The 25765-nt window shown below is 45.0% G+C and overlaps 1 protein-coding gene across 2 annotated transcripts in view; it reads right to left on the reverse strand.

Moving 5' to 3' along the window:
- The window catches only part of LOC146009219 (protein FRA10AC1), a 64544-nt gene extending 51979 nt beyond the window's left edge, over positions 1-12565 (reverse strand). Inside the window, exon 1 of one of the 2 annotated variants that reach the window (XM_083149369.1) lies at positions 12434-12565. In XM_083149369.1, coding sequence (XP_083005495.1) covers positions 12434-12448 — 15 coding nt within the window. In that variant the 5' untranslated portion in view covers positions 12449-12565. The remainder of the gene's footprint in view (positions 1-12433) is intronic. The other variant, XM_083149367.1, reaches the window with a different exon arrangement.
- Between the last annotated feature and the right edge of the window lie 13200 nt (positions 12566-25765).

Consider the following 25765-nt stretch of genomic DNA (forward strand, 5'->3'; position numbering starts at 1 on the left):
TGCAAATTTGGCACTGAAATGATCAATGACCGGCCTGACTTTGAATAGCCGGTCAAAGGTGGGATCATCTCTGGGTGGGCACTGTGCATTATCGGTGTAATGTAAAAATTTAAGGATTGTCTCAAAACGAGTCCGAGTCATGGCCATACGGTAAAATGGGGTGCTGTACAGAACATCTGTACTCCAATATTGCCTAATTTCTGGCTTTTTTACTATGCCCATATGTAACACCAGACCCCAAAACGTCATCATCTCTACTGCATCTACAGGGGTCCACCTAGCAAATGATGACGTGGGGTTTTGAGCAATAAACTGCTGGGCATATAAATTACTTTGGTCCACCATTAAATTTATAAAATCATCAGAGAAAAATAATTTGAAAAAGTCAATTTCTCTGAGACCTGTTGAATCAAATTGGATTCCTGGGATGGCCAAAAACTCAGGAACCTGGGGCTCAAAATTGTCTGGTGGTGGGGTCCATACGGGATCAATCATTTGGGGGGGGTCTCAGCTGCTCTACGGGGGCGTCTTTGAGGGGGTCCCTCATCACTAGAGGAGGAAGAGGAGCTTAAGACGAATCCTTCAAATTCCCCGCTTGCATCACTGGCTGTGTCAGAGTCAGAGGCAAGCATGGCATATGCCTCCTCCGCTGAATACATTCTTCTGGATGACTGGGATGACATTTGGGATGACATTTGGGATGCCATTTTTATTTTTGTGTTTCTGTAAGTGTAATGTTTCAACACGTGTATAGTGTAGGGGGGGTACAAACTTTATTTCAACACGGGGGGTATGTAGTGTGTAGTGTGTATGTAGTGCAGAAAAAAAAAAAAAAAAAAAAGGTCCTGCGCCAAAAATTGAGCACAGATGTTGGTCAGTAACGTCCGTCACTGAACAGCGCTCAAAGGCAACAGGACACCCACAAAAGCAACGTGGATGTAAAAACAATAAAAAAGACTTCCGGTTCCGGCTTCATGGTGTGAGGACGCAGGCACCCGGAGCTCCTCCACGAACCGTCCCGCCGTACCTTGTAAAGGCTGACTACAGCTTCCAAACACCCCGGCATACAGCGCTTTTACTTACCGAACCGCTCCTGACAGGCATGGACCGCTCAGGGAATTCCACAGCCGCAGCTAATCCGCCCGCAGCACGCCATGACAAGAGGCGCACATCTCCAAACATGGCGCCCGGCGCAGACACGGAGCGTGATAGTGCCGCTCCGGCATCAAAGAAGGCTGCCTCTGAGTTAGACCCGGCCACTAAGGTATGCAAAGACCCGGGAGCCCCAGCAACTTATGGTGACATCGTGGAAGCCATCAAATCCACGATGGCCCCGTTGTTACAGCAAGCGGTCACAGACATTAAGTTGCAGATCAACTCCCTGACCCAGCGCATGGCACATGCTGAAAATATGATAGGCGCCACTGCCCACGAGATAGATGGACTTAAACAATCTGTCAGACATCTAACTTCTGATAATTCACAAATATGGCAGAAGCTGGACGATATAGAAAATAGATCTAGAAGGAATAACCTTCGCATTGTGGGTATTCCAGAATCTATTAAGACCACAGCACTTGCACATTTCGTTAGGAATACTCTGCCTACTTTATTGGGGGTTGCCCAAGACTGCAATGATATGGTCGTGGAGAGGGTGCATAGGGTTGGCCCGATCCCCTCACCCTCTAAACCTAGACCCAGGGTCACGCTTTTCCGATGCTTAAATTTCCTCCATAAGCAGGTCCTCTGGTCAGCATCTCGCAAAACTAAAGACCTGGTCTGGGAGGGCCAAAAGCTTTTTATTTTCCAGGATTACTCCGTGGAACTTACTAGGGCCCGTAAAGCCTTTTCGCCCATTTGCTCCAAAATGGTACATGAGGGCCGAAAATTTGGCCTCCTATACCCAGCTCGCTTACGCATCTACGATGGCTCCTCCCACAAGGACTTCATGAATCCACAAGATGCCCAAGCGTACCTAGATGAGATCTCGACCCAATTCTCCCACGACATCAGTGATCCGATCCAGTCTACCCCTCCTTGAACCAGCATAATACCCTCATCTCAACGTGCTCCTCCCTAAGCAGACAGAGATCTAACTACACTGATTCTCTTACAGAACGCTATGTCATCAAAATATTGACACTGCAACTTACCGTCTTCCTTTTGTTTTTTACCTTGGACGGTATTTTTTTTTTTCTTTTTATTAGGTATATAAGTACACCTTAACAAAATCAGGGACGCTATCTTCAAAATATACAGACTCCCTATAATGGTTCACTACAATAGAGCTGTATGTCAGACCTAAAGCCTATTCCAGGCCTAATGTCTCCCTTCTCTCTTTTATATTTGTTTTTCATCATAAGGTCTAGCCGTTAATGTTTATAGAATGTATTTGTCCCGCACATATTCCCCATTCAGCTGGGAATGCTGCGCAATATAAGTGTTTATGGTATTATAATTTTGAGTTATGGTGGGGGTCGTGGAGGGCTCTGATAACTGCCCTTACACGGTTGTATTACCGGACGAGTTCTTTCCACTGAGGTTTTACTCCTTGCTTTATACTCAGATTACAGTTATACGGAAGTTGATTTCATAACTAGAAATTTGTCTCTCCTTTTTTTTTTACCTGGTATATAATCAACAAATTGACAGTTATGAAACATATTGTAACTACTATAGTTGGTAGCTATGTTTTTCTGTTTCCCCTGTCCTTGTCTCCTTCCCTCCCCCTCTTTCCTTATGTCTCACCAGCTCTTATCCCACGAAGCCTGACAGACCTGCGAAATCTTAAACTCACCCGAGGATCATGGATACGTTAACCATGGGAACATGGAATGTAGGAGGAATAAATTCGCCGGCTAAGAGGAGAAAAGTCTTAATGTACATCAAAAAACAAGGTATTGACATTGCCTTCTTGCAGGAAACGCATTTAGTCCCAGCAGAAGTGATGAAGCTGAATACTCTAGGTTGGAAGGTACTAGGCTCTAGCCCATACTCATCCAAATCCAGAGGGGTGGTAATATTAATTCAAAAGCACATACCCTGTGAAGCCTCTGATATTATAACAGACCCGAGAGGTAGATACCTCATTCTCACCCTAAAAATAGGTACATGTTCCTTTACGCTTTGCAATATTTACGCCCCTAATAAGTACTCAAAAAAGTTTTTCCAGCATATCATTGCAAAACTCTCCCCAAAAATCCCTGACTCCCTAGTGATATGCGGAGACCTCAATTTAGTATCCTCATTAACACTGGATAAATCCAAAAACCCCCCCTCAGCCCATTCACTCCCAAAAATAGGAGTTCCTGAATTTGCAACGAGACTCCAATTAATTGACGCTTGGCGGGCACTTCACCCCATTGAAAAAGACTACACATGTCTTTCTGCGGCCCATGCAACACTGTCAAGAATTGATTTTGTCCTACCCTCCCATAAAGTTTTTGCCGACATAATATCCTCCCACATTGCCCCGATTGTCATTTCGGACCACGCTCTAGTCTCCTTCACTATGGAATCCCCATTAAAATCCCCCAAACATAAGACATGGAGATTTCCCTCCTACCTGGCCAATTCGAAAAAATTCAAACAACATTTAGAGGACACCTGGAGAGATTATAACAGTAACAATGTAGCACACCTAGAATCTAACCCAACACTCAATTGGATGACGGCGAAAACCGTCCTACGAGGCTCAATTATTGCCTATGTATCCAAAATGAGACGGGAATATACAAAAAAATATCTAGAGATCCAAAATGAGCTGACGGCTGCCTATCAACAATATAAGACATCTTCCACAATGTCTAACAAAAACATTTATCTGCTAGCAAAAACTAACTTTGACGACTACATGCAATCCTTAGGCGATAGGTTCCTATTTTCGGTGAATTATAAATTCCATAAATTCGGAAATAAGACAGGGAAACTCCTAACTAATCTTTTAAATGGGACAAGATCCCCTGCAGTAGTCCATCCACTAAAAACCCCGGAAGGTGACCTGACGACCTCCAACACTGAAATAGCGGAAGTACTTCGCAATTTCTACCTAAAATTATACTCAGGTCCACCTCCAGATGATACCCCTCCTATATCACTCCCCAGTCTCCCATCTGATTTTTGGACTAGATTACCACACCCCCAAATATCCCAACAAGATGCTACGGCTTTAACAGCTCCTATACATTTAAAAGAAGTAGAGGCTGCCATCCGAAACTTTAAGAAAGATAAAGCACCGGGCCCTGACGGCCTAAATGGCGACTTCTACAAGATACTTCTCCCACTGATAGGTCCCACAGTAGTTACGGTACTAAATTCCCTTCTAGCACAAGATACACCCCCCCTACATTTTAATACGGCCATCCTTAAAGTCTTACCAAAACCTGGTCGTGATCCTTCCCTCCCAGGCTCATACAGGCCCATTTCCCTTCTTAACCTTGATTATAAGCTCTTGACCAAGATTCTAGCCGAAAGGCTTAAAACAATTTTGCCTAATATAATTCATTCAGATCAGACCGGCTTCATAACCGGCAGACACTCTGAAATTAATGTCAGAAAGGTACTCACAGCAGTCTATGCTTCAGTTACGGGCGCACCCTTCTCCTCGTCCAACTTGATTCTATCGTTGGACGCGGAGAAGGCATTTGACCTGATTGAATGGCCCCACCTATTTTATACACTGAGTAAGTTTGACTTTCCAGATAAATTTATCCAGATCCTAAAATGCATATATCATCTTCCCCAGACACAAATAGCAAGTAATGGTCATCTATCTGCCCCATTTACCATCAAAAAAGGGACCCGTCAGGGCTGTCCACTTTCCCCACTCCTTTTCGCAATAGCGTTAGAACCGTTAGCGATAGCACTGCGATCTTCGGCCATTTTCAAAGGAATAAAAGTGGGAACTAAAGAACTACGCCTATCATTGTTTGCAGACGACATGCTGCTCTTTATATCTGACCCCCCCACAACAATCCCGGAAATACTACGTCTTATTTCCTCATTTGGAGCTAGAGCTGGATACCGAATAAACATCACCAAATCGGAAATCCTATATTTTTCGTCAACAGATGCAAATACTAAATCTTATGTAACATCCCTCCCATTTGCTTCCACCTCCCAAGATATTAAATACCTAGGGGTTAAAATAACAGCAGATTTTGGAAACCTATATGCAAAAAACTATACTCCAGTTATTACAAAAATATCAGCTTTGATGGAAAGTTGGAAATTGCTCCCTATTTCCCTCCTGGGACGTATCGCTGTCATCCAAAGTATAATATTCCCGAAGATATTTTACTTAATACAAAAATTACCAATAAGGTTAACAAAAACAGACATTAAAAAACTGAACAAAATGATAAACAATTTTCTATGGCAGGGTAAAAAACCAAAAGTAGCCCTTAAAAAACTAACTGCCCCTAGGAGACTAGGAGGACTTGGTGTACCTGACTTCTCATTATATAACGACTCAGTAATGTTTAGATACGTTGTTGATTGGCTGTTGGGCTCTTGCTCATTCACGGATACTCATCTAGATGAAGCTATGCTACACCCATTCTCTCCAGGTGCCCTTCTTCACTCTAAGCTAACAGATATACCTTCCAACATTAGGCAAAATCCACTATTTAGAGATATTTACCTTGCATGGTGCTCAATTAATAAAACACTTAAATGTAACCATCTGGCATCACAATTCATACCTATCTGGGGCAACCCTTCTTTCCCCCCATCCCTTTCTAACTCCCATTTCCGAAACTGGCATGACAAAGGCATCACTGCTTCCTCAAAAGTCTTCGACCCAGGTGGCATAATCCTGCCATTTAATAAACTCCAGGATGAGTATGGGCTAGGCCATGGTCAATTCTTTATGTATTTACAGCTTCGTCACTACTTGTACCCTCTGTTGCACCCCGATAAAAAAATTACTCCAATGGCTACTTCACAGCCAAATAAAATTTATATACTATTGAATTCCTGCAGAAGGCAACCATACCGTCTCTCATCCCTCTATACACTATTATCCGACACACAGACTGTTACTAAATGGACAGAGCTATTTGAGAAATGGAAAATGCACTTCCCCACTCTCACCTCATATGAGGCGATCAGTTCACATTACGATAGGTCTATGAAGATTCTTAATTCCGCCTATCTACAGGAGGTGCATTTTCGATCGATCCAAATGGCGTATATTTCACCAGCTAGATATGCACATTTCGCGGCGTCTAATTCCAGTAAATGTCCTAAATGTCATGTATCATCTGCATCCTATTTACACTGCTTTTGGGAATGTGGAGCTATAAAACGTTTTTGGAATAAAATCATTAATTATATCAACCACATATTTCAACTACAAGTGCGGATAGACCCATTAGCATGTCTGTTAGTAAACTTCTCAACTTGGGACCTGGGAAAGAATAAATCACTGCTTATACCTGTACTTACAATACTTATGACAGTAGCTAAGAAAGCTATTCTGAAACATTGGCTATCTCCTTCCAAACCTTCTATTATGGAAGTTCAGAATATAATGTTACAACTATTATATTATGATAGGAAATCAGCATCTGTAACCCCAGAATCGGGCGTAATTTCCTTCTACAAGAAATGGGCTTTATTTATTGAAGGTCAAGAACCTGAGGTTCAATCTCACATATTTAAAGTCTTTCAAAATACTGAATGGTTCCTCATGAAAAAGATAACATCAGGGACGTTGATCGTTCCCACATCAGATTGTGAATCCTAGGAGTGTTTATTCTTATCCATATTTATATCTATAATTAGGTTAATATAGGCCATGTCAAGATATGCATATCCCCCCTCCCCCCCCCCCCTCTCTATCCCACCCCCCACTTCCCTTGTCTTTACAAATGTATGTTTTTTTTCTGATTTTGTTTTTTGGTCTCTGTTTCTGGTTGAAAAATCCAGCACTAATATAAAAGTTATGGCATATTGGCCATTTTATGTGAAGCACATACCATATACTTATGTTTACGTTTCTCGATATGTTTATATACATAATGTTTACTCTAAACCTTTGTAATATCCTTACTGTATATTCAGAAATACTTGTATATGATATGAAAAAATCAGTCAGGAACACAATATGTATGATATCTGTTTATTTTCATTATATATGAAAAAAAAAAACTCAATAAAAAGATATTTAAAAATAAAATAAAAAAAAAAAAACAATAAAAAAAAAAAAATACCAGAGCACTCTCCAAAAAAAAAACAATTTAAAAAAACTGCAGAAAAAAAATGATATCAACCCTGTGCCAAAAATGCTGTTCAGTGATGTACGTCACTGATCAGCGGCCACAGGACACCCACAAAAGCACCCACAAAAGCAACGTGGGTGTAAAAACAAAACCCCACTGCAATCCCCAAAAAAAAAAAAAAAACTGCAGATCAGTGATGCAGTGATGCGACACTGATTAGCAGTGAGGGGCAGCAGGCAGACAACTGTGGGTGCAACCTGACAGGGTATATATAAAAAAAAAAAAACCTGGACCCCCAAAAAGTTGCTGATCAGTTAATTAATTGATTAAACTGATCAGCACAAAAGGGGGGGCAGCAGTCAGTTGCACAGGCAGCACAACCTTTGGTGCAACTGACAGGTATATATAAAAAAAAAAACCCCAAAAAGTTGCTGATCAGCACAGATATACTGATCAGCACAAAAGGGGTGCAGCAGACACAAAATATAGCACGATCTGTCACGATCTGTCACGATCTGTCACTCTATGACACTGCAGCAGCAGGACACAGGAAGTCACAAGATCCAGGAAGCATCCAGCTGCTGGCAGCACGCTACCAGCGGTGATCAGGTAAGTATCAGGCAAGGTTCAGGTATGAATAGCACGACAGAGTGGCCGGTGACCGCTCTGCACGCAATTCCAGACCGGAATGGCGTCTGCAGCGCAGTCACCGTTAGTTTAAATGACGCGCCTTGGCTGTGATTGGTCCGTCGGTCCGACGGACCAATCACAGCCTTGGGGGCAGGTGGGGTGAGGTGGGGTGAGGTGTGGTCATCACCGGTGACCCCCTCATGCCCCCTCACACCCGGCGGTGATTGACACCTGTGTTACCGAGCGTCTGATTCGCCGGTAACACAGGAAAACGCTGCGACTGGCTGTTCACATTGAACAGCCAATCACAGCGATCGCCGATGGGGGGGAGGCATCGCCACCCCCCCTGGGCATGCAGGGACATGTCTGCTGTCAGGGACAGCAGACATGTTTAAACTGTCACCGCGTCTATAGACGCGGGGACAGTTTAAAGTCATGACGTATATATACGTCATGTGTCGGGAAGTACATCCCGGCCATGACGATATATACGTCAAATGTCGGGAAGGGGTTAAAGGCCCCCATATATCGAGGCAATTTGGTCCTATTGCGACCAATTGGCCTGTTAAATGAGACCAAATCGCCTCTTCCTGACATGCCGTCGGGTCCGATGCGCGATCCCGTGAGCATCGGACCCGACCAGGTGGTGGGACCGGCAGGCCGTCGGACCACCCGTTCCTCCAGGCAGCGAGGCGGGCGGGAAGCAGGGACGCATGGGATCCATCACAACGGATCGCATGCGTCCCTGCCGCCGGGAAGGCTTGCACTCTGTCGGGGGTCCTTACACTGCTGCGAGACGTCACAGGCAGTGTATGGGCACCTTAACTCTATGGTCAGTACAATGGTGCCTAGATAGGGTTAAACATACAAAATGACAGCTGAAATATGGGTCAACTTTTTTGATTTCTATGTACATGTTAATTACACAGACCAGCATTTGAGATGCTAATAAGACACAAAGTGCCCAATTCACACCTGTTCGCTGGGCTGCATATAGTCGCAGCCTAGAGAACAGGTCAGCGCCGCCCGGCCGAACGCCCACATCCCCTCGCTAGCATGCGGTGTGATGTGTACAAGAACATGTAATGATTTTTTTTCTCCACTCAGTCTGAATCGATTTTTATTTCAGACGGAGATGCCCGAAAATGGGGCGGGCGCTGAGATCATGTGAAGGCGTACACACAGGGGGTTTGTACATGCACATAATTACGCATGCGCTGACCCCCCCACCATCGAAATTGGATCCAAATCAGTATGGTACTCGCCTTGAAGCACATCAATGGTACCGGGCATCGGGTATGGATCATTGGATAGACAGACATTAGGGGGGTATTCAATCGGCGGCGACCATCTCCCCACGGGGGAGATGGTCGCCAGGCCCTGTTCAATGCTGTCTTCCCTGACAGCATTGAGCAGGGTATCACGGCAGAACGAGCCCGACTTCACAAGTTGTCGGGCTCGTTCTGCCGAGAACGGCCGGGAGGTGACGAGCTGACGGCTGCAGCTCGCCTCTTCCCGGCCTCTACTCGCAGCCACGCCCCCTTCTCGCTCCCCAGCAGGTGGGACATTGAATCCCGTCTGCATGTTCTCGGTCGAGCTAAACAAAGTCTACAAGCGTTAGGCCGACCACTGAAGGTCGACATACATGAAGGTCCACATGGGTCTTTAGGTCAACATAGGCATTATGTCGACAAGGGGAAGGTCGACAGTTAAAAAGGTCAACATGGCGGTTTTCATTTTTGACCCGGATGTCGACAGTTGACATGGACACTAAAAAAGTGCATGGCGTCCCCTCGCACAGATCGTCTAAAAAAAGTGAAAACTCCTTTGTCGACCTTTTGACTGTCGACGTAATCTCTCTGTCGACCTTCAAGCATGTTGACCTAATGCATGTCGACCTAGTGACCATTTCCCCATGGCATCTGACATGATATAGAACGTACCGACCTTCCGTGTAGGAGGATATATCCATATACATGCTCCCATTATCAGTAGTGTGATACAAGCAGTCTGATTACTCCTTCTTGTGTGACCACGGAACGTGAATATAGACTTGTGCCCGAGTCTAGTCCCACACAAGTCTGAATGTGGGCACATCGCCCCAAGTGTGTATGTACCACACAAGGCGAAAACAACCTAGAGCGGCTACTAGCAATAACGGCATGCACACATTTAGCTGAGGGCAAGCTACACCTGGGAGTAAGAGGAGACAGACTGTACTAAAGGAATAGATGGGAGACTCACCTACAGTACAAATCCTTGGAAAATGATGTAGTAATGACCTTACTGTAAGTGCGCCCAGAGTCCTACTGTATGGAAACGCCAGCCATATGCTTGTGCTACTTGGGTTTGGGGGTCACTTCACCAACTGCAAAGTGTTTATCTTTTTGTCTTTAATCACAGTGAATGGTGGGGTCAGGGGTCACTGAGGCAAGTGGGCACCATTGTGGCAGGCTCTCATGCATTATGCTAGAGGAGAAAACACTAGTTCAATGCACAAATCTAATGCCAGTGGTTACTGGGGGCTACGAGAGGCTGGCTACACTGTCCTACACATGGATCATTGGCAGAACCTGTGGAACATGTACAAAACAAACTCCCCGCAGGGTAATCACATTCAAGGATATCTTCTGTAAGCTTCAAAGCTGGAGAGTTCCCAGGATCTCACAACTGCCTCCATGTTAGTAAACACTGGAATTCTACTAGAACGGTTTCAGCCCTGCATAGCTCGCTGCTTGTTTCTGCAACAGATCTTCTTACTCAGAATGGTGCTTTATATCGTAAGTGAACAATGTGCAAACTACCATGTCTCACAGTGGTGGCGCCCTCATCTAGCAGCACTAGAATCTTGTGCCAATAACCCCCTGACTGCACAGCTCTGCATAACGTTAGTGATTTATAAATTAAAGGGGTAGGGGTCACATAGGGTCAACAAGTAAAATGTTGATACGTACGAAAAGTTGACATGGAATTTAAAAATGTTTGTGTCTATGTCAACATAGGTCCACATGGACACGTATAAGTGTTCCGCCCGCCACGCACAATTATATTCTCCCTCTATGCCCACTGGGATGGCTAAGTATGAACATGTCCGCTTTAAAGAAAAAAAAAATCATACAAACCTCATGTCGACCCTTTGCCTGTTGAATATTAGCAGTCGACCTATTGACGACATCGCAATGAAAGGATAATATTAAACAGTAACAATTTGAGGAACGATGACCACGGCGGAATGTAAGGACTCTATGGGGGGGGGTATTCATTGTTGTCCTGAATATTTGTCTAAATCTGCATCCGTGGAAAATAGTTGAAAAAAGGACTGAAACAGGTGGACCGGGGACTAATTCGCCAATTGAATAGGTGGAATGTAAATGCGACCAAAAATTGCAGAATTTTCTTAAAGTCAAAACAATTGGCAGAGATTGAATACCCTCCTTAACTCAATACAGTAGAATAGGCATAAGTCTTTTAGAAGGCCGCACTTAGGGGATATCTATAGACACAGCATTTGGGTTATTAACAAGTTAGAAGGACCGTCAGGCACACACCAACAGGGGCCAATAATGATCCTGTTGGGACCAAGAGCCTGGTTCAGATGTGAACATTGAAGTCACATCAGGAGGCATGTGGTATAAGCAGACGCCTCCTGGATGCATTAATGATCTCCTATGACACCATCAGCCGGCTGAGTAACCCATATGCTTACACAAGGTTCTTCTAATACCCCTTTCACACTCGCAAGAATATCCCGGGTTTTTAAACATCCCGTGTTGATCCCGGAATCTACCCAGAAATCCCGGAATGCTCATCCCGGGATATTCTTTGTAGACCCTTTCACACTGCGCTAAATCCCGGATTGATGCGCGCTCATGTGCATCAAACCCGGGATATTTTTATGAGTGTGAAAGGGGTATTAGAGGCCAGGAAATCTCAGTCTGAAGGCAGAGGTCCCGGCCTTGGCACTCCCGCATAACAGAGGCGACAGTTACATTTTAGGAACCAGAAGCCACTGCTATTTTCTAAAGCGGCTGTAGACGGTCAATCACTTGTTGTGCGCAGCTGTTCTGCACCCGGCGGGGTACAGGTTCTGCCCCCGGCAGCACGGAGCAGTTTCTGAACAAGCACAAAGTACCAAACATTGGTACACTGCGACAACAGCAGCTGAAGCATCAGAACCTGAATCAGGCCCCATATGAGCCAATCCATCCCATGCTCCTGACATAGATGTGGGACATTAAATCTGCACAATGCAATACCTGGTCACTTCCCCCCAGCAGGAAATACAGCCAACACTGCATACATTTATCTATCATGTGGGGCTTAATAAATGGGAGGTAATACTAACCTGCCCTGATAATACCTGGAAACCTCAGCATGAGCCATAAAACACGAATAATATTCCATTGAAGAGCTCACTACCCATAGAGCTTAATGCACATTTCATGCAGGCTGTGGGGGCAGAGCTGGGACTTCTAGTTCTACAATGCTGCCACACAGAATGCATGAAATATACACGAGGCTTCCGCTTACAAAGAGAACCCTGAGACCTACTCGCAGATGTAACTGATATATGTACTTACATAATTAGACATCATTGTGTTGCTGCATTAATAGCAGCACGCCCCTCACAGGTGCTACCGAATAAACAGTCCCGCTGGAAACAAATGATAAAAGATGTTCGTTCCGCAGTCTGCAGTACCAGCAGCAGGCACTAGGCGTCCTCGTTGAGAATCTTGTTATTATGGGTGCTGCCGCTGCCTCCACCTGTATGCACTGGAGACGAGAAGCACTGCCACTGACAGCTCTCTCCCAGCGCATGTGCATTCCCGGCTGTGACCTGTTCTGTGCTTACCTGAGTGGGAGAATCCGCATTACAGGTATATTTACTAAAGTGTCAAAAAATTAAAAGAGGCGACGTTGCCCATTATTTACAATTGTAAACTGTGATACAACAAACTGGGTATTTACTGCATTGGGGGAAGACCAGTATGGAGACTCCATACTGGGGAGATGAGAGCATGGACTAGAGCAGTGGTCGGGGAACAGAGGTAAATTACCCCAAATGGGGTAAAAATGAAATTCCTGGGAGTAATGGATGGTTACACAGCCGGGCATGCATATCTTGCAAATCTATATGCATGCCCGGCTGTGTCTCAGCATCGTGACCATACGTTACTCCGGGTGTGGATCATTTTAATCGACCACACTTAGGTCGACACTCATTAGGGTTGCCGACCCTCCCGGAATTTGCGGGAGTCTCCCGAAAATTGGGTCCTTCCTCCCGACCCCCGATAGGGTGGGCAACCCTCCCGGAATTAGGGGGACCCCCACTGAGCCCCCCGATCGCGGCATTTATATGCCGCAATCCGCTGGTCTCAGGGGAGGGGGCGGAGCTAAAACGGCACAGCCGTGCCATTTTAGCCCTGCCTCCTCCATGGATATCAGTTATTTCGACTATTTGCCGTAATGGGGGCGGGGCTTAATGATGTCACTGTTAAGCCCCGCCCCCAAAACTCGTAATGCAAGATTCCTCTCCGGGCTTCTCCCGGAGAGGATTTTTTGAAAGTCAGCAACCCTGCATTAGGTTGACACCGTTGGGTCGACATGCAACTAGGTCGACATGGTTGAAGGTCAACAGGTGTGTAGGTCGACATGGGACAAGGTCGACATACAGTAGTATTAGGTCAAACAACTGTGTTTACTTTTTTTAAATCATTCCTGGGAGTAATGGTATACGGTCGTATTATCGACCACACTTAGGTCGACAGCCATTATGTCGACACCGTTGGGTCAACATGCAACTAGGTCGACAGGTGTCTAGGTCGACATGGAACAAGGTTGACATGGATTTAGGTCGACAAAGCATTAGGTCAACAGGTCACAAGGTATATTCCGTGAGAGATTTTGTAGGTGTCTTGTTATTTTGGAGTGCCAGGGTTGCAGGCCTACGTGGAGTGTTATGGGAGGCTGGAGTCACTTCATTAAGGGCTGTTTTTAGAGTCTGGTTCAGGTGCGATACCCCCATCTCAGGAGTAGTGAAAGCAGAAATAGGTGAAAGCTGTTGTTGCAGAGAGGAGGAGAGTTCTTGAAAATTAATAGCATTAATATTTTTGTGGGCTTGAGGTGGATTGAGGGATCTCAGTGTCTTTGTTTGAAGTAATAGAGCAGAGCTTGTACCTGTAGGTAGGTGATAAGATTGTAATCTGAGAGAGGGAAAGGAGCGTTAGTAAATTCAGAGATTGAGCAGAGTTTTGTGAATACAAGATCAAGGCAGTGGCCCTTACCAATGAGTAGAGGAGTCAGTCCATTGGGAGAGGCCGTGAGAGGAAAGCACTGTCATTCCCTGTGGGTGATGGCGACATACATGACTGCGCATCGCTGTCGCCTGGACCTATACACATGGAGCCATCAGTGCTCCATTTCCAAGCAAACTAGTCAGATCACTTAGAAATGGGGGGAAAATCGCCCCATGTGTATGTTCTCTCAAATTATAATAGTGTGTCAAGTGCTGCGAGTCATGCGAGGGGGCGTGATACACTCATATGGTGTCCGTGTCAGCAGATTTCGACATAGACACCAAAAAAGTGAAAAACTCATGTCAACCGTTTCAAGTGACAACCATTTTCATGTCGATATTTTACTTGTGTCAAACTTTTGTCAATGTCGACCTAAAGCCTGACAATCTTTTTCGACCTATTGACTGTCAACTTAAATACTGACAACTCACTGATTTACTGGCTATTTAAGCTGAAGCCTACTGTATCCATGCACTAACCTGAATGATGGGCCTGATTCAGACCTGTGAGCTAGGCTGCGTATATTCGCAGCCTAGCAAGCAGGTAAACGCTGCCCCGACCGCCTGCCGGCCCCCGGCCCCGCCCATATCCACGCACTAGCATATGGGCAGGTGCGTTCGTATGTGCATCCACTCACATGCGGCCGAATTGGAGAAAAATCGAATGATTTTTTTCACCCTTCGCTAAGAAGAGTCAGTGTAGACTGAATTTTATTCTGGCCTCAGATGGCCGAATTGAGGGCTGGCGCTGACGTCATGTGATGTCAGCGGCCCGCCTCAAGCAGGCATTGCCGCGTCTGTGTTCGCAGGGGTACACACAGCGTTTCCATGGGTGTACCCACTGTTCTTCAGAAGTGCTGCAGTCCCCTGCATCTGCCCCCTGCCCTCCCATCATGGAGCGAACGCCCCGGCGAGTTTGAAACTTCGCTCCAGGGGTTTGCACATGCGCAAACCCCAAACATTGGACAGGGGAGCGAATTCGGCCCGCAGCGAGCAATTGTGAATCACCCCATATCTTTTTTTAGCAATGTTATTGTAGCATGTGGAAGCATTGTTTACTTGTGTTGCCCAGGGATACTCAGCACAGGCGAGCGCTCTGTGGCCCTGACTGCAGTTGGTTCTCCCCCGTTGCAAATTCGCAATGGGGAGCAATGTTAATAATCTATGCATGTGCATATGCTAATATCATGGTGCCCTACCCGAAAATCGCCCCCGCTCGCCACCCCCCCCCCCCCCATTTGTGGCTTCCTCCCCCCCTGACCGCGGCATTTAGCTAACCTGATTTGCCAATCTCCGGGACGGGGTGGGGCTAAAGTGTCATAATCGCATCATTTAGCCCCGCCCCCTCCACAAAGATAGGCAAACTGAGCCATTTTCCAGCATGGGGGCGGGGCTTAATGACGTCACACTCAAGCCCCGCCCCCGAACTCTTGCTGAAAGATAACAAAAGTCGGCAACCCTGGCTAATATGCGCATATGCAGCCTGCAGGGGTGCAGGGTGCAAGCCCTGTTAACGCCCAAGGCCCCCCCCCCTTCCCTGCCCCCCCCCCCCCCTCTCCCCAACAAACACTGCAGCTGGCCTAGCTGCTGACGACCAGGCAGAGGCAGCAAGTTTTACATGGGGGTTCCGGCTTTATCACTCACCTGCTTGGCAAATCGATGCTGCAGCTGCACTATTCTCGGGCGCCGCTAATCTAAGTCACCAGGAACTTAGATTTCGAGCGCTTGAGAAATCAATCGATGCTTCGCGACCATCGAATGATTTCGGACCCGGACTCATGGCAACAATATAACAAAGATGCATGTTACCGATACAGGCCTAAGAAAAATCAGTATTAGTGGAAGTTACAGAAGGGCAGTTCCAGCTAGTACATTAATGTCAGGATAACATGAAACATCTCCTAAATAACTCATCATACAAAATAGCATCCGATGTAACATCAGCAAGTAGGAAAAGCAGTAGCAGAGCAATGTTTCCTGGGTGAAATAGTAACGTCGGAGGTCCACATGCGCTATGCAAATAGAGATAAACCCTTCAGGAAATAACTTGGCTGTATCAGTAATTATATTGTGTAATTCTTGTTTAAAAAAAGAGAGGCAAACGTATTCAGATAGATTCCAAAAATGATGCTGTGAAACAAGTTGCAGAAAAAGGCTGAGACTTCTGGGAATTACAATTACAAGACACAGAACAGTTGGTTTACACCCACTGCTAAACCTAATTTGGGCATGTTTATTTCTCATTTGTGCGCTCAACACTCAATGTGCCGGGAACACCTGGGAACACGCTGTTATGGATTCACACTGTCTTATTCTCAGAAATCAGATTTCATTGGATAACATTTATGACCAGGCACACGTGTGTGTGTGTGTGTGTGTGTGTGTGTGTGTGTGTGTGTGCCTACTTACATCTTCAAAACCTCTTGAATGCATCTTTCAGGTAAACAATTTTCAAATCCAGATTTAGGGCCTGATTCAAAGACAAGCTGGTTAGCAATTCTGCAATTTTTGCAGATAGACAAAACGATACTGCACTGCAGGTGGGGCAGACGTATTACCCCATACACAAGGGGAGATGGGAGCTTTATGCTGAGCGATCTAGTTAAGGACAGTCTGGCAGTAGTGACGCATTGGCTGGGCATCGCCATCACCAGGAGCCATACACGCGGATCCGTGCTTCATTTCTAAGCGATCTATAAATGGGGCTTAAATCACCCGGTTTGTATGCCCCATAACATGTGCAGAGAGAGTTATGGCCTGATTCAGACCCGATCGCTGGGCTGCGAATTTGCAGCCCGAGCGATTATGCATGCATGATCCGTCCGTGGCCTGAGGACACGACTTTCCATAGGCCATGTCCCCTCTTCAGCTGATTAGCGATACACAGATGTTTGGAGGTATGGGGTAGTCTGGCCATTGCCGACTGATTACGGCACCTGAGTGAGACATGCTCAGCTCTCACTGATTAGGAACCTGTGAGGCTCTTGCTCAGTGCTGACAGCTGCAGCTCATTAGCTCCCTATATAAAGCAGTCTCTGGCAGTCAATCCCTGCCAGAGTATAGGTTGGCTAGCCTACTCCAGCAGTTCCTGTGTCTTGTACTGAGATTCCTGACCACCTGTGATTGATCTTGCCTTGCTTTCCTGACTACTCTCCTGCCTAATCCTAGTGTACCGTACCCAGAGACTACCTGCGTTTGACCCAGTGTACTGCAAACAGTAATACCAGCAGATGAGCGGCATCCGCCGGCGATGATGCGGGAGCGCGCAACAGCAATCGCCTCTCATCGCTGGTGACTTTCGAGCTGAAAGCAAATGAAATGAGTAAACTGAGCTGATTTCAGCTTAAAGTCGCCCAGTGTGTATGGACCTTAAGTCAGTCAGAAGGTACAGCAGTCAGTGCTAACACCTTCACCATGGGGCATAGTGCTGCTGTTTCCTAGCAGAGTAACATGTAGGAAACGTACACTGTAGAGCCAAGGCCAAAGGAGCGAAGCGTGTACATGAAAGTGGAGAAAAAGTTAGAGAACTGACCTTTCAGCTTGGCTTTAAGAAGGTCACATTAGTGAGGACAGAGGGCAGGCTTGGAGCAGTGTGGATGGTGGAAGACCAATTGCAGAGGCCCAAAGGTAGAGTAAGAGAAGAGAAAGTAATTGAGATGCATAGGGAGTGAAGTCACTGCTTAGTTGGCTGCACACACTGGTGAGATCCAGCCAAACTGGATGACTGGTCATGTGGAACAATCTGATTAATTCAGGCTTACACTGATAAATGAGATCACACAGGAATATTGGGTCTGTCTTCCAATGGCATTCTGCAACGTGCCCAATAATAATCAGATTGACTTTGATCTGATTATTATCTGGCACCGTGCTGAGTGCTCTGTTGCTGATTTATTGGACCACCTGTCTAATGTGGATGTAATACCTCCCTGGTTGTGGCCAGCTTAATTCTAGTGAAATCAAGACCCTCCCTCCTACTGTTAAATCCCTTGCCCAAGCAGCCAAAAATTCTGCAGCCTTATGCCTTCCTTAGCCACGCTCAGCTCTCCATGGCACAATGTTCTACCGCTATGTTCTTCTTCCCCAAATGCACCGATTTACCGTAAACACTGGTAAATAAAAGCTTCCGTTATTAGCGCTGCTGTCTAGCGACATTATTATAAGCAGAAAAGAAACGCCTTCAGGTATTGCAGCTACAACAAAAAGGAAAACAAACTGGCCTGCAAATAAAAATGTACATTATCTGACAAGGTATCTGCTGTTGGTTTGCCTGCGTTCAGTCTCCAGTGTCATGATAAAATACATTCTAGCTAGAATCTGGTAATTGATTTGCAGCACAAGGGTCCCTGGTTGCTATGGAAACCGCTGTGAGACTACTGAGAAATGGAACACAGTTCTCAGTTCGGGATAAATGATGTTCTCGTCCTGGCAGTATGTCGAAGCACGCTGTGTAGAGCTGAAATGGTGAATAAAGGGACTAGACAAGAGGATTGGGAGCGAAATTGGAACAAAAAAGCACTTTATTAACATTTTATCTCTTTCTCTGGTGATGTAAATAGAATGTTACAGCAACAGAGGAACTTGGTTGGCTACTGTGAATACAAAGGCCATTGTATAAGTGATGTGATTAGACCGGTAATTAGAGGCTTACATGTCTCTTAGCTGTGATCTTACATTGACTTTGACATTTGAAAAATTCTTATTTACCAGTTTTTATATTGTTGGTGACAATTTAATATATATAAATCCTACTTTTACTGCTTTCATTTGGGCTGGAAGAGGAGGGAGGTGAAGGGGGAATGTACCACCAGGAGCCGGGAGTTTTGCATTGCGCAGGTCCAGCGACTCAGTTATGTCTCCTCTCCTCTTCAGGCACAGGCAGAGCCAGATAATAGGGAGGGGGTAGCAGAAGACATTGTACCCCATACCCCTTCTGTCAAAGAGGCCCTACGTCCGAAACACATTGGCATAACCAACTCTCCCTCTTGTGCAGCAGCAGAAGGAACCTGGTAGCCAGAATGCAAGGATAGCAGAGAGTTTTCTGAGGGGTAGGCAGGTGAAGAGGTCTGTAAGTGACCAGGGATCTTAGCTCCCCAAATCCCCCCTTCCCCATATACAGCAGGCTAGATTGATGTGTCTGGGTTCTATTCAGGGCCGGGTTAAACCCTTTGAAGGCTCCTAGGCAGTCCAAATCTCAGCCTCCTTCACAAATTATCTCATTAACTGTAAGGGTATTAATAATGCATTTTCTCTACATTTTTTTTTAAATTGATCCCTTGTCGCAGGGCACCTAAATAGCATGGGGCCCATAAGCCAGTGTCTACTCTGCCTATTTGGTAATCCGGCATTGGCCCTGTGTAATCTGTTACCTGATGAGGCCATTCAGGACTGGAGAGAGACACACAGAGAGGCCTTCTTCCCCAGGGAGTAATTAGTACAGAGGCCTAACATATACATTGTTACAGTTATTTTGTTTTTAGAAAAAGTTTAACGTTATCGGTTTACTATAATGCGTATTTACTGTCTCTGCCAGTGGCAAAAGCAGGATTTTTAGAGGGGGGGTTTCCTAATGTAACCCAAAAATATCCCATGCTGCAGAGCATTGGAGTAAGCACGGGAGTCTGGGGGAGCAGTAACAGCCCTGAAAATTGGTCTTTATACACTGGATACTGTATGGAATACAGTATTAATATTTATCAGTACATCTGGTCTATACATCTGTTTCAAACATTTAAATACAATAAGTGGTCAGGAAAAGGTTAAACATATAATAAATAAATACGCAAACATATTAGAACCATTACTGCACTTTCTAAGCTCGCAATCTCCCTCTTCATGGTAAGGCTCCTGTCTCTTCCTCCTGGCAGCTACTCTCTGGTCTATTACGATGTTTGAGGGCTCAGATCCTCACATACAGTAAATGTGGTAGAAGAAGCTGGTACACTGGGCATGTGCAGCAGCTCTGCTCTGTCCCTTACATTGTATGAAGTGGTGGCAGCTCTGTTGATTATATTACATACCAGTGCTATTGTCATAATTTAAGGCACTTGCCAAGAAGAAGGGGCTTTCCGGGCAAACAGGAACCCCCCACTGCGTTTGCCTATGTCTGCATGTCTCAGAGACAAATGAATATTGCATGGTTCTCCTGCAAAAGCAGGTAAGATTCCCCAATGCCCCCCTCCCCCATTGTCCTCCACTTCACTGGGCTATGCCACACCCCAAAGCCCCTCAGAGGGGGCAACCAAAAAGTGAATTAAAATCCTTAAATGTTATATAATGTAAAATATTATTACATATCTGTTATTATTACATATCTGTATAATAAATGTTCAAAGACCCTCCAATACTGACCCTCCAATACTGACTAAAAACAAATACCTCCAATTAGGATATATAAATAATAATAATAATAATAAATTGCTAGCCCTTAAATAAAATGATTATCAGAAATCTGTTATAAATAGGATCTGTTTAAACTATTGCTTGCAGAAGAACTATAGTCTGTCTGCCTTGTTTTCTTTATCTTTGATATTCTGCCACAAGATTCCATTATTTCAAGTTTTCTGCCTTTAAGTTGTCAGTTTGCGTCTGACTGCTGGAAACCGTGCGGTAAGATGCAGTGTCAGCAGCTGGAGGGAAGCAAAATCAATTCCTTTTTGCAGTGATGGATATTCTTAATACCCCTATTCAATAAAATCTGCTCAATTAGATTTGCTAGTTAGAAACATTCTGCTATAAACCATTTTATATTGACATGTGAGCATAAAGTGGGCATATTAATGAGATGCTTATGTATCAGGATACACAAGACATAAGATATTTTTAAAACGAATGCAGCACAATATACAGGAGATAAGCAAAGATTTATTGCTATAATACAGAATTGGAGGAGCCCTGGGGAAACGGGTGCCGGACGGGGTCCCGACAGTCATTTACCCGACGTCGGGACCCCGACTGTTAAAATACCGATGCACGGGTTCCCGAAGGCCAACGACTATTGTCCCTCGTGGGGGTCCACGGCCCCCACAGAGGGAGAATAGAATAGGTGGCAAGCGGAGCAAGCCCACTCTGTCTGAGGCTGGCCAGTCGGGATCCCGACATCGGGCTAATGACTGTCAGATCCCGACTGTCGGAACCCTGTACCACACCTGGGGAAACTGGCTCAGCATCCAATTCCACTACGGCAAGCATGTCCAAACTATGGCCCTCCAGCTGTTGTGAAACTACAAGTCCCATCATGCCTTGCCACAGTTTTTCTATTAGGGAATGCTTAAACTGTGGCAAGGCATGATGGGACTTTTAGTTTTACAACAGCTGGAGGGCCATAGTTTGGACATGCCTGCCCTAGGGGATGGTGTTAGTAAATGAGAATGTATTGGATGAACAAGAATCATACTCACTTTCCAGCAGGGATGGACTGGGGCTGCTTATCTGCGCAGGCTTATGGATTATGGAGGAGCGCCATGAGTAATGGAGGCCTGGCCTCCTGCCTCTCTGTCTACGGGCAGCTGAGTAGGACATCGGGAGATTCTTAGCATCCGGGGTCCCTGTATGTGGGCTGCCGAGCAGAGCACAGGGTCATCGGTTCTTCTCTCCAAAAAGGTCCAGGAGACTCCTGTATTTTGTGGAGCCCTCCCAAACTTCCAGCAGAGACTTAAATGGCCGGACTGGTTTTCTCAGCTGTGCGAAGACACAAAAACACATTGCATATTGGGGAGTGGGGCCTGTTCGGGAGCGGGCTGGAGCCTATTGGTACAAATCCATTTGTCCCACTCTGGGCTTTATAGGAGAAGAGGTCAAAAAAGTATATACCCATGACATAAATGAGTATGGTCTAAACATTTGTGTATCTATAATGGGTGCAGGGTGAGTGGTGCAAGAAGCTTGGACATATAGAGCAGGTGGTTCTGGCAAGCAGCAGGACGCTCATTAGAGTTCAGTGTTGGAGCATACTCCATGATTGTTTCAGCACCCATTTAACTAATCTTACCTCACCAGAGCTTCCGGTGGCCTGCAGTGCTCCAGAAAGATGGCGCTATGGCCATTTTCCCAGAGATCTGCATATGCGCAGAAGAGATGTCCCCCAGAATCATATCATGGATGCGATTCTCCCAGAAACCATTGCTTGCTCAGTAGACTATAATACAAAGTAGAGTCTATGGTATTGTCAGAGAGGAAGGAGCCTACACACGGGTCTTCTCCTCTCTTATCCTGCCCCTGGGTCTAAGGCTGCACCAAGGCTCAAAGGTCTTTATTATAATCTATCACTGGCTGTAGCACTGATTAAGTCTGCACTGTGCTTATAAAAGTAGATATAAAGCATTCAGCAATCTAGGGCAGAAATACAACTCATGTTCTATTCAGTACAACAGATATTTGGCATCGGTCTCTGGATCTGGCACAATAATACGGAGTATTTGAACTTGAAGCCAGAAAAATCTTTCACAAAATGTCTTTCCAGGGACAATATAGTTTAACCTGTTGTTGCATTTTGTTGTTGCTGTCTAATGTCTAACTTATACCATACATTTTTGGGCTACGAACCTGTAAAGCTGTAGAAGGGTCAGGTGCAGTTCCCATGATCTGGGTAGGGGATTCGGCCCATTGGGAAGTGGGATATGCGGAAAGAGCCAGAACAACACAGGCTGTAAAAAAGTAATTTAGTGCTGGAAGGAACCACATCCAATTATCCTCGTTCTTCCCTTCCTCGCCGTTCCCAGCTGTGTTTTTCTGTGCAGCTCTCCGGATTGGGTTGATATGTGAGATTATTTTTCTACAATCAATGACATTTTGTAAACTTAAATAAAGAAATAAGCAGCGACGAAAGACGAAGGGATACATAAATGGAATAAAAAATTAAATTGTGAAAGACAAAGCAAAGAGATTTGCAGATGTAAGGAAGTTGTATGTAATATCATTACTGAACGTTTGTTTATTTTGGTTGTCATGGTTGACAGGATGGACGAGGGACCTGGGCTATTTCTGCATTATCTCCTTCTACCTAGATTTTCTGTTCTTGTAGCTTTGTAAATCGAGAAGCTTATGGCTTTCCTCTGTGGCCCATCTTTAATGGGGGGGGGGGGGGGGGGGTGTACTGTGGCTCATAGTGGAGGGAAGGAAGGAAGGTTGGTTTTCCTTTATCCACTGATATACAGTAGGTAGGCAACAGGGCACCAGTGCCGGGCCAGATCTACCTCTGAGATGGTATGGAATGAGACCAGTCATAGATCTCTTTCTAATACCTCCATCTCCTCTTCCAAACAGGCTGTAACGATTCAATTACATTTAATGTTAGATTTTATAGGACATTATCATAATACTTTTTTTTTTTTTAAGGAACCCTGTTTTTTTGCATAGAGTATCTCCTCCTTTACCAACAGAGAGATGACTCTTCAAATCCTAATATTGGCCACACACATAGGCAACACAGGGGGGTTTCTGATATCCCAGAAATCTCCCTCCTCTTAGCCAGCAGTATTATACAATAGGATTACTAAAGCTGCCATCACATCATGCGGCTGAAGAGACAGAGCAGAGCTGTTGCACATGGCCGATGGTAGCAGCTTCTTCCACCATGATTGATATATGTGTGTGGATCCGCGCCCTCAATCAGTCCACAGGACCAGAGCATAACTGGCAGGAAGAAGAGATAGGTGACTTACCATGAGGTGGGAGGAAGTTGCTTTAGAAAAATACAGTTCTTTCTCCTACTGGTTCTATTATGTTGTTGTATTTATTAATATGTAGGGGGAAATTTGCTAAAGGAAATTTGTAAAAAAATAGGTGTATTTGTATTTAGAAATACACTTATTTTTGACATTTAAAATCCCGAAAATACGGCAATTCGTATTTGTATTGATAGCACATCAATACGAATACGAATTGCCGTATTTTCGGGATAGAAAATGTCAAAAATAAGTGTATTTCTAAATACAAATACACCTATTTTTTTACAAATTTCCCCCGTAATGTTTAACTTTTTCCTGATCACTTATATTACTTATATTAATCATATACTGTAGGTTTGAGACATACTATACTATACTACAGAGCATTCATAGTGGTACCTATTATTAATTATCCATACACTAACCAGGATCCTACACTTTTTCCAATGTTCCAGAGAGAATGAGATCTTGTATTATATTTGGAACACCTCCCTTCTACAAATTCGGCATTTGCCACAGACACATTCCCTCTGGATGAAGCTTGCTCAGTGACTGGGGGTGCAAAGCAGCAGTTATAGGAGTTTATTCTGGTTGACACGCAGCGTTGCAAACTTAGCAGCGCTGCGTGTCTTTTTAAGCACATGCGCAGATGCCAAACATCCCATTGCGAATTTGCAATGGTGCACATCATCTAGAATAAGGTCCATAGTGTGTCTCATGCAAGCCTTACTTAGTCTTGGAGTCCTGCTCGAACTACATGGCGTACTGCCTATAACCTTGCAGAAATTATTTTGTCAAATAAATTAAATGAATATAAAACAGAAGTTGTGATGTTTTTCTGTCTAAATTTGGATCAGTGTCTGAAATTAAGCTGACAGTGGATGGATTTTACATGTTGGCTGATTTTTGACCCCTCACTATTAATTCACTGTGAAATTCTATTAATTCAGGTGAATTCCCCTCGAATGGCTCGCTGTGCTTCGGGCAAGGTGCCTGGCTGTCCCAGAGGTGGGTGGACAGGAAAGAGAGAGTTGGGTGTGGAGAAAAAATAGGCAAAGGAGGGTGATGATGGAAAGGGGAAGGTAGAGCAGGGAAGACGGGGGGTGTCTAATGAACAGCAAGGGAATGGTGATGGTGCTGTGGGAGAGGAGATAGTGTTTTTGTAAAGTGAAGGGGGGGAGGTTGTAAAGGAAAAAAGAAGCACGTGGTGGGGGTTGAAGAGAGAAAGGCAGGAGGGTACAGGTAAAGAGAAGGGTGTGGATGGTAAGGGAAGGGCAAAATTAGAACGTGAATGGTGAGAAGGTAAAGTAGATGGTGGGGATTTAAAAGAAAGGATGGGGAGAAAAAGAGGGTGGGTGTGAAGAGCAAGGGAAATGTGAGGGAGTAAGTGCATCAGGGAAGGAGGTGGTAATAGTACACAACAAGTACACCCACAAACCTTTTCAGTACTAAGAATACTTATTTACCAAAGCAAAGTCAGAGATTAACTTTTGATGTAACTGATAACATGAAGGGAAAGGCAGAGATAGGAGATCATGAACACTTGTGAACACTTTCCCGATAAGGCAGAATATCACATGTCCACCGTACATGATAGAGGGCTCCTCTGTGGCCACAATTCCTCCAGCTGTGTAGAACATTTTAGATAACTTATCGGCAGTATTGCGCCATCATTAATAAATCTTGCACAATGTCTCTGTGATCAGTGCAGAACTAGAGGTTTTCATTCTTTATTTGTCTTCCAAAAAGCATTCTTCAGGTTGTGGTGATCCAAGATGTTCTCCCACTCCTCCTTCTGACACCCGGGACATTCACAGGTGATACGAATGCATTGCTAAATTATGACATAGGGGGTTATTCACACGACTGCTCATTTGAAGAGCCCTGCGATCAGGTAATCCCCACCCATCTGGAGTTAAATTCCGCCCTGTACAAGGCTGCGATAAGCT

Source organism: Crinia signifera, chromosome 6 (genome assembly GCF_055691185.1).
Source record: "Crinia signifera chromosome 6, ASM5569118v1, whole genome shotgun sequence".
NCBI lineage: Eukaryota > Metazoa > Chordata > Amphibia > Anura > Myobatrachidae > Crinia > Crinia signifera.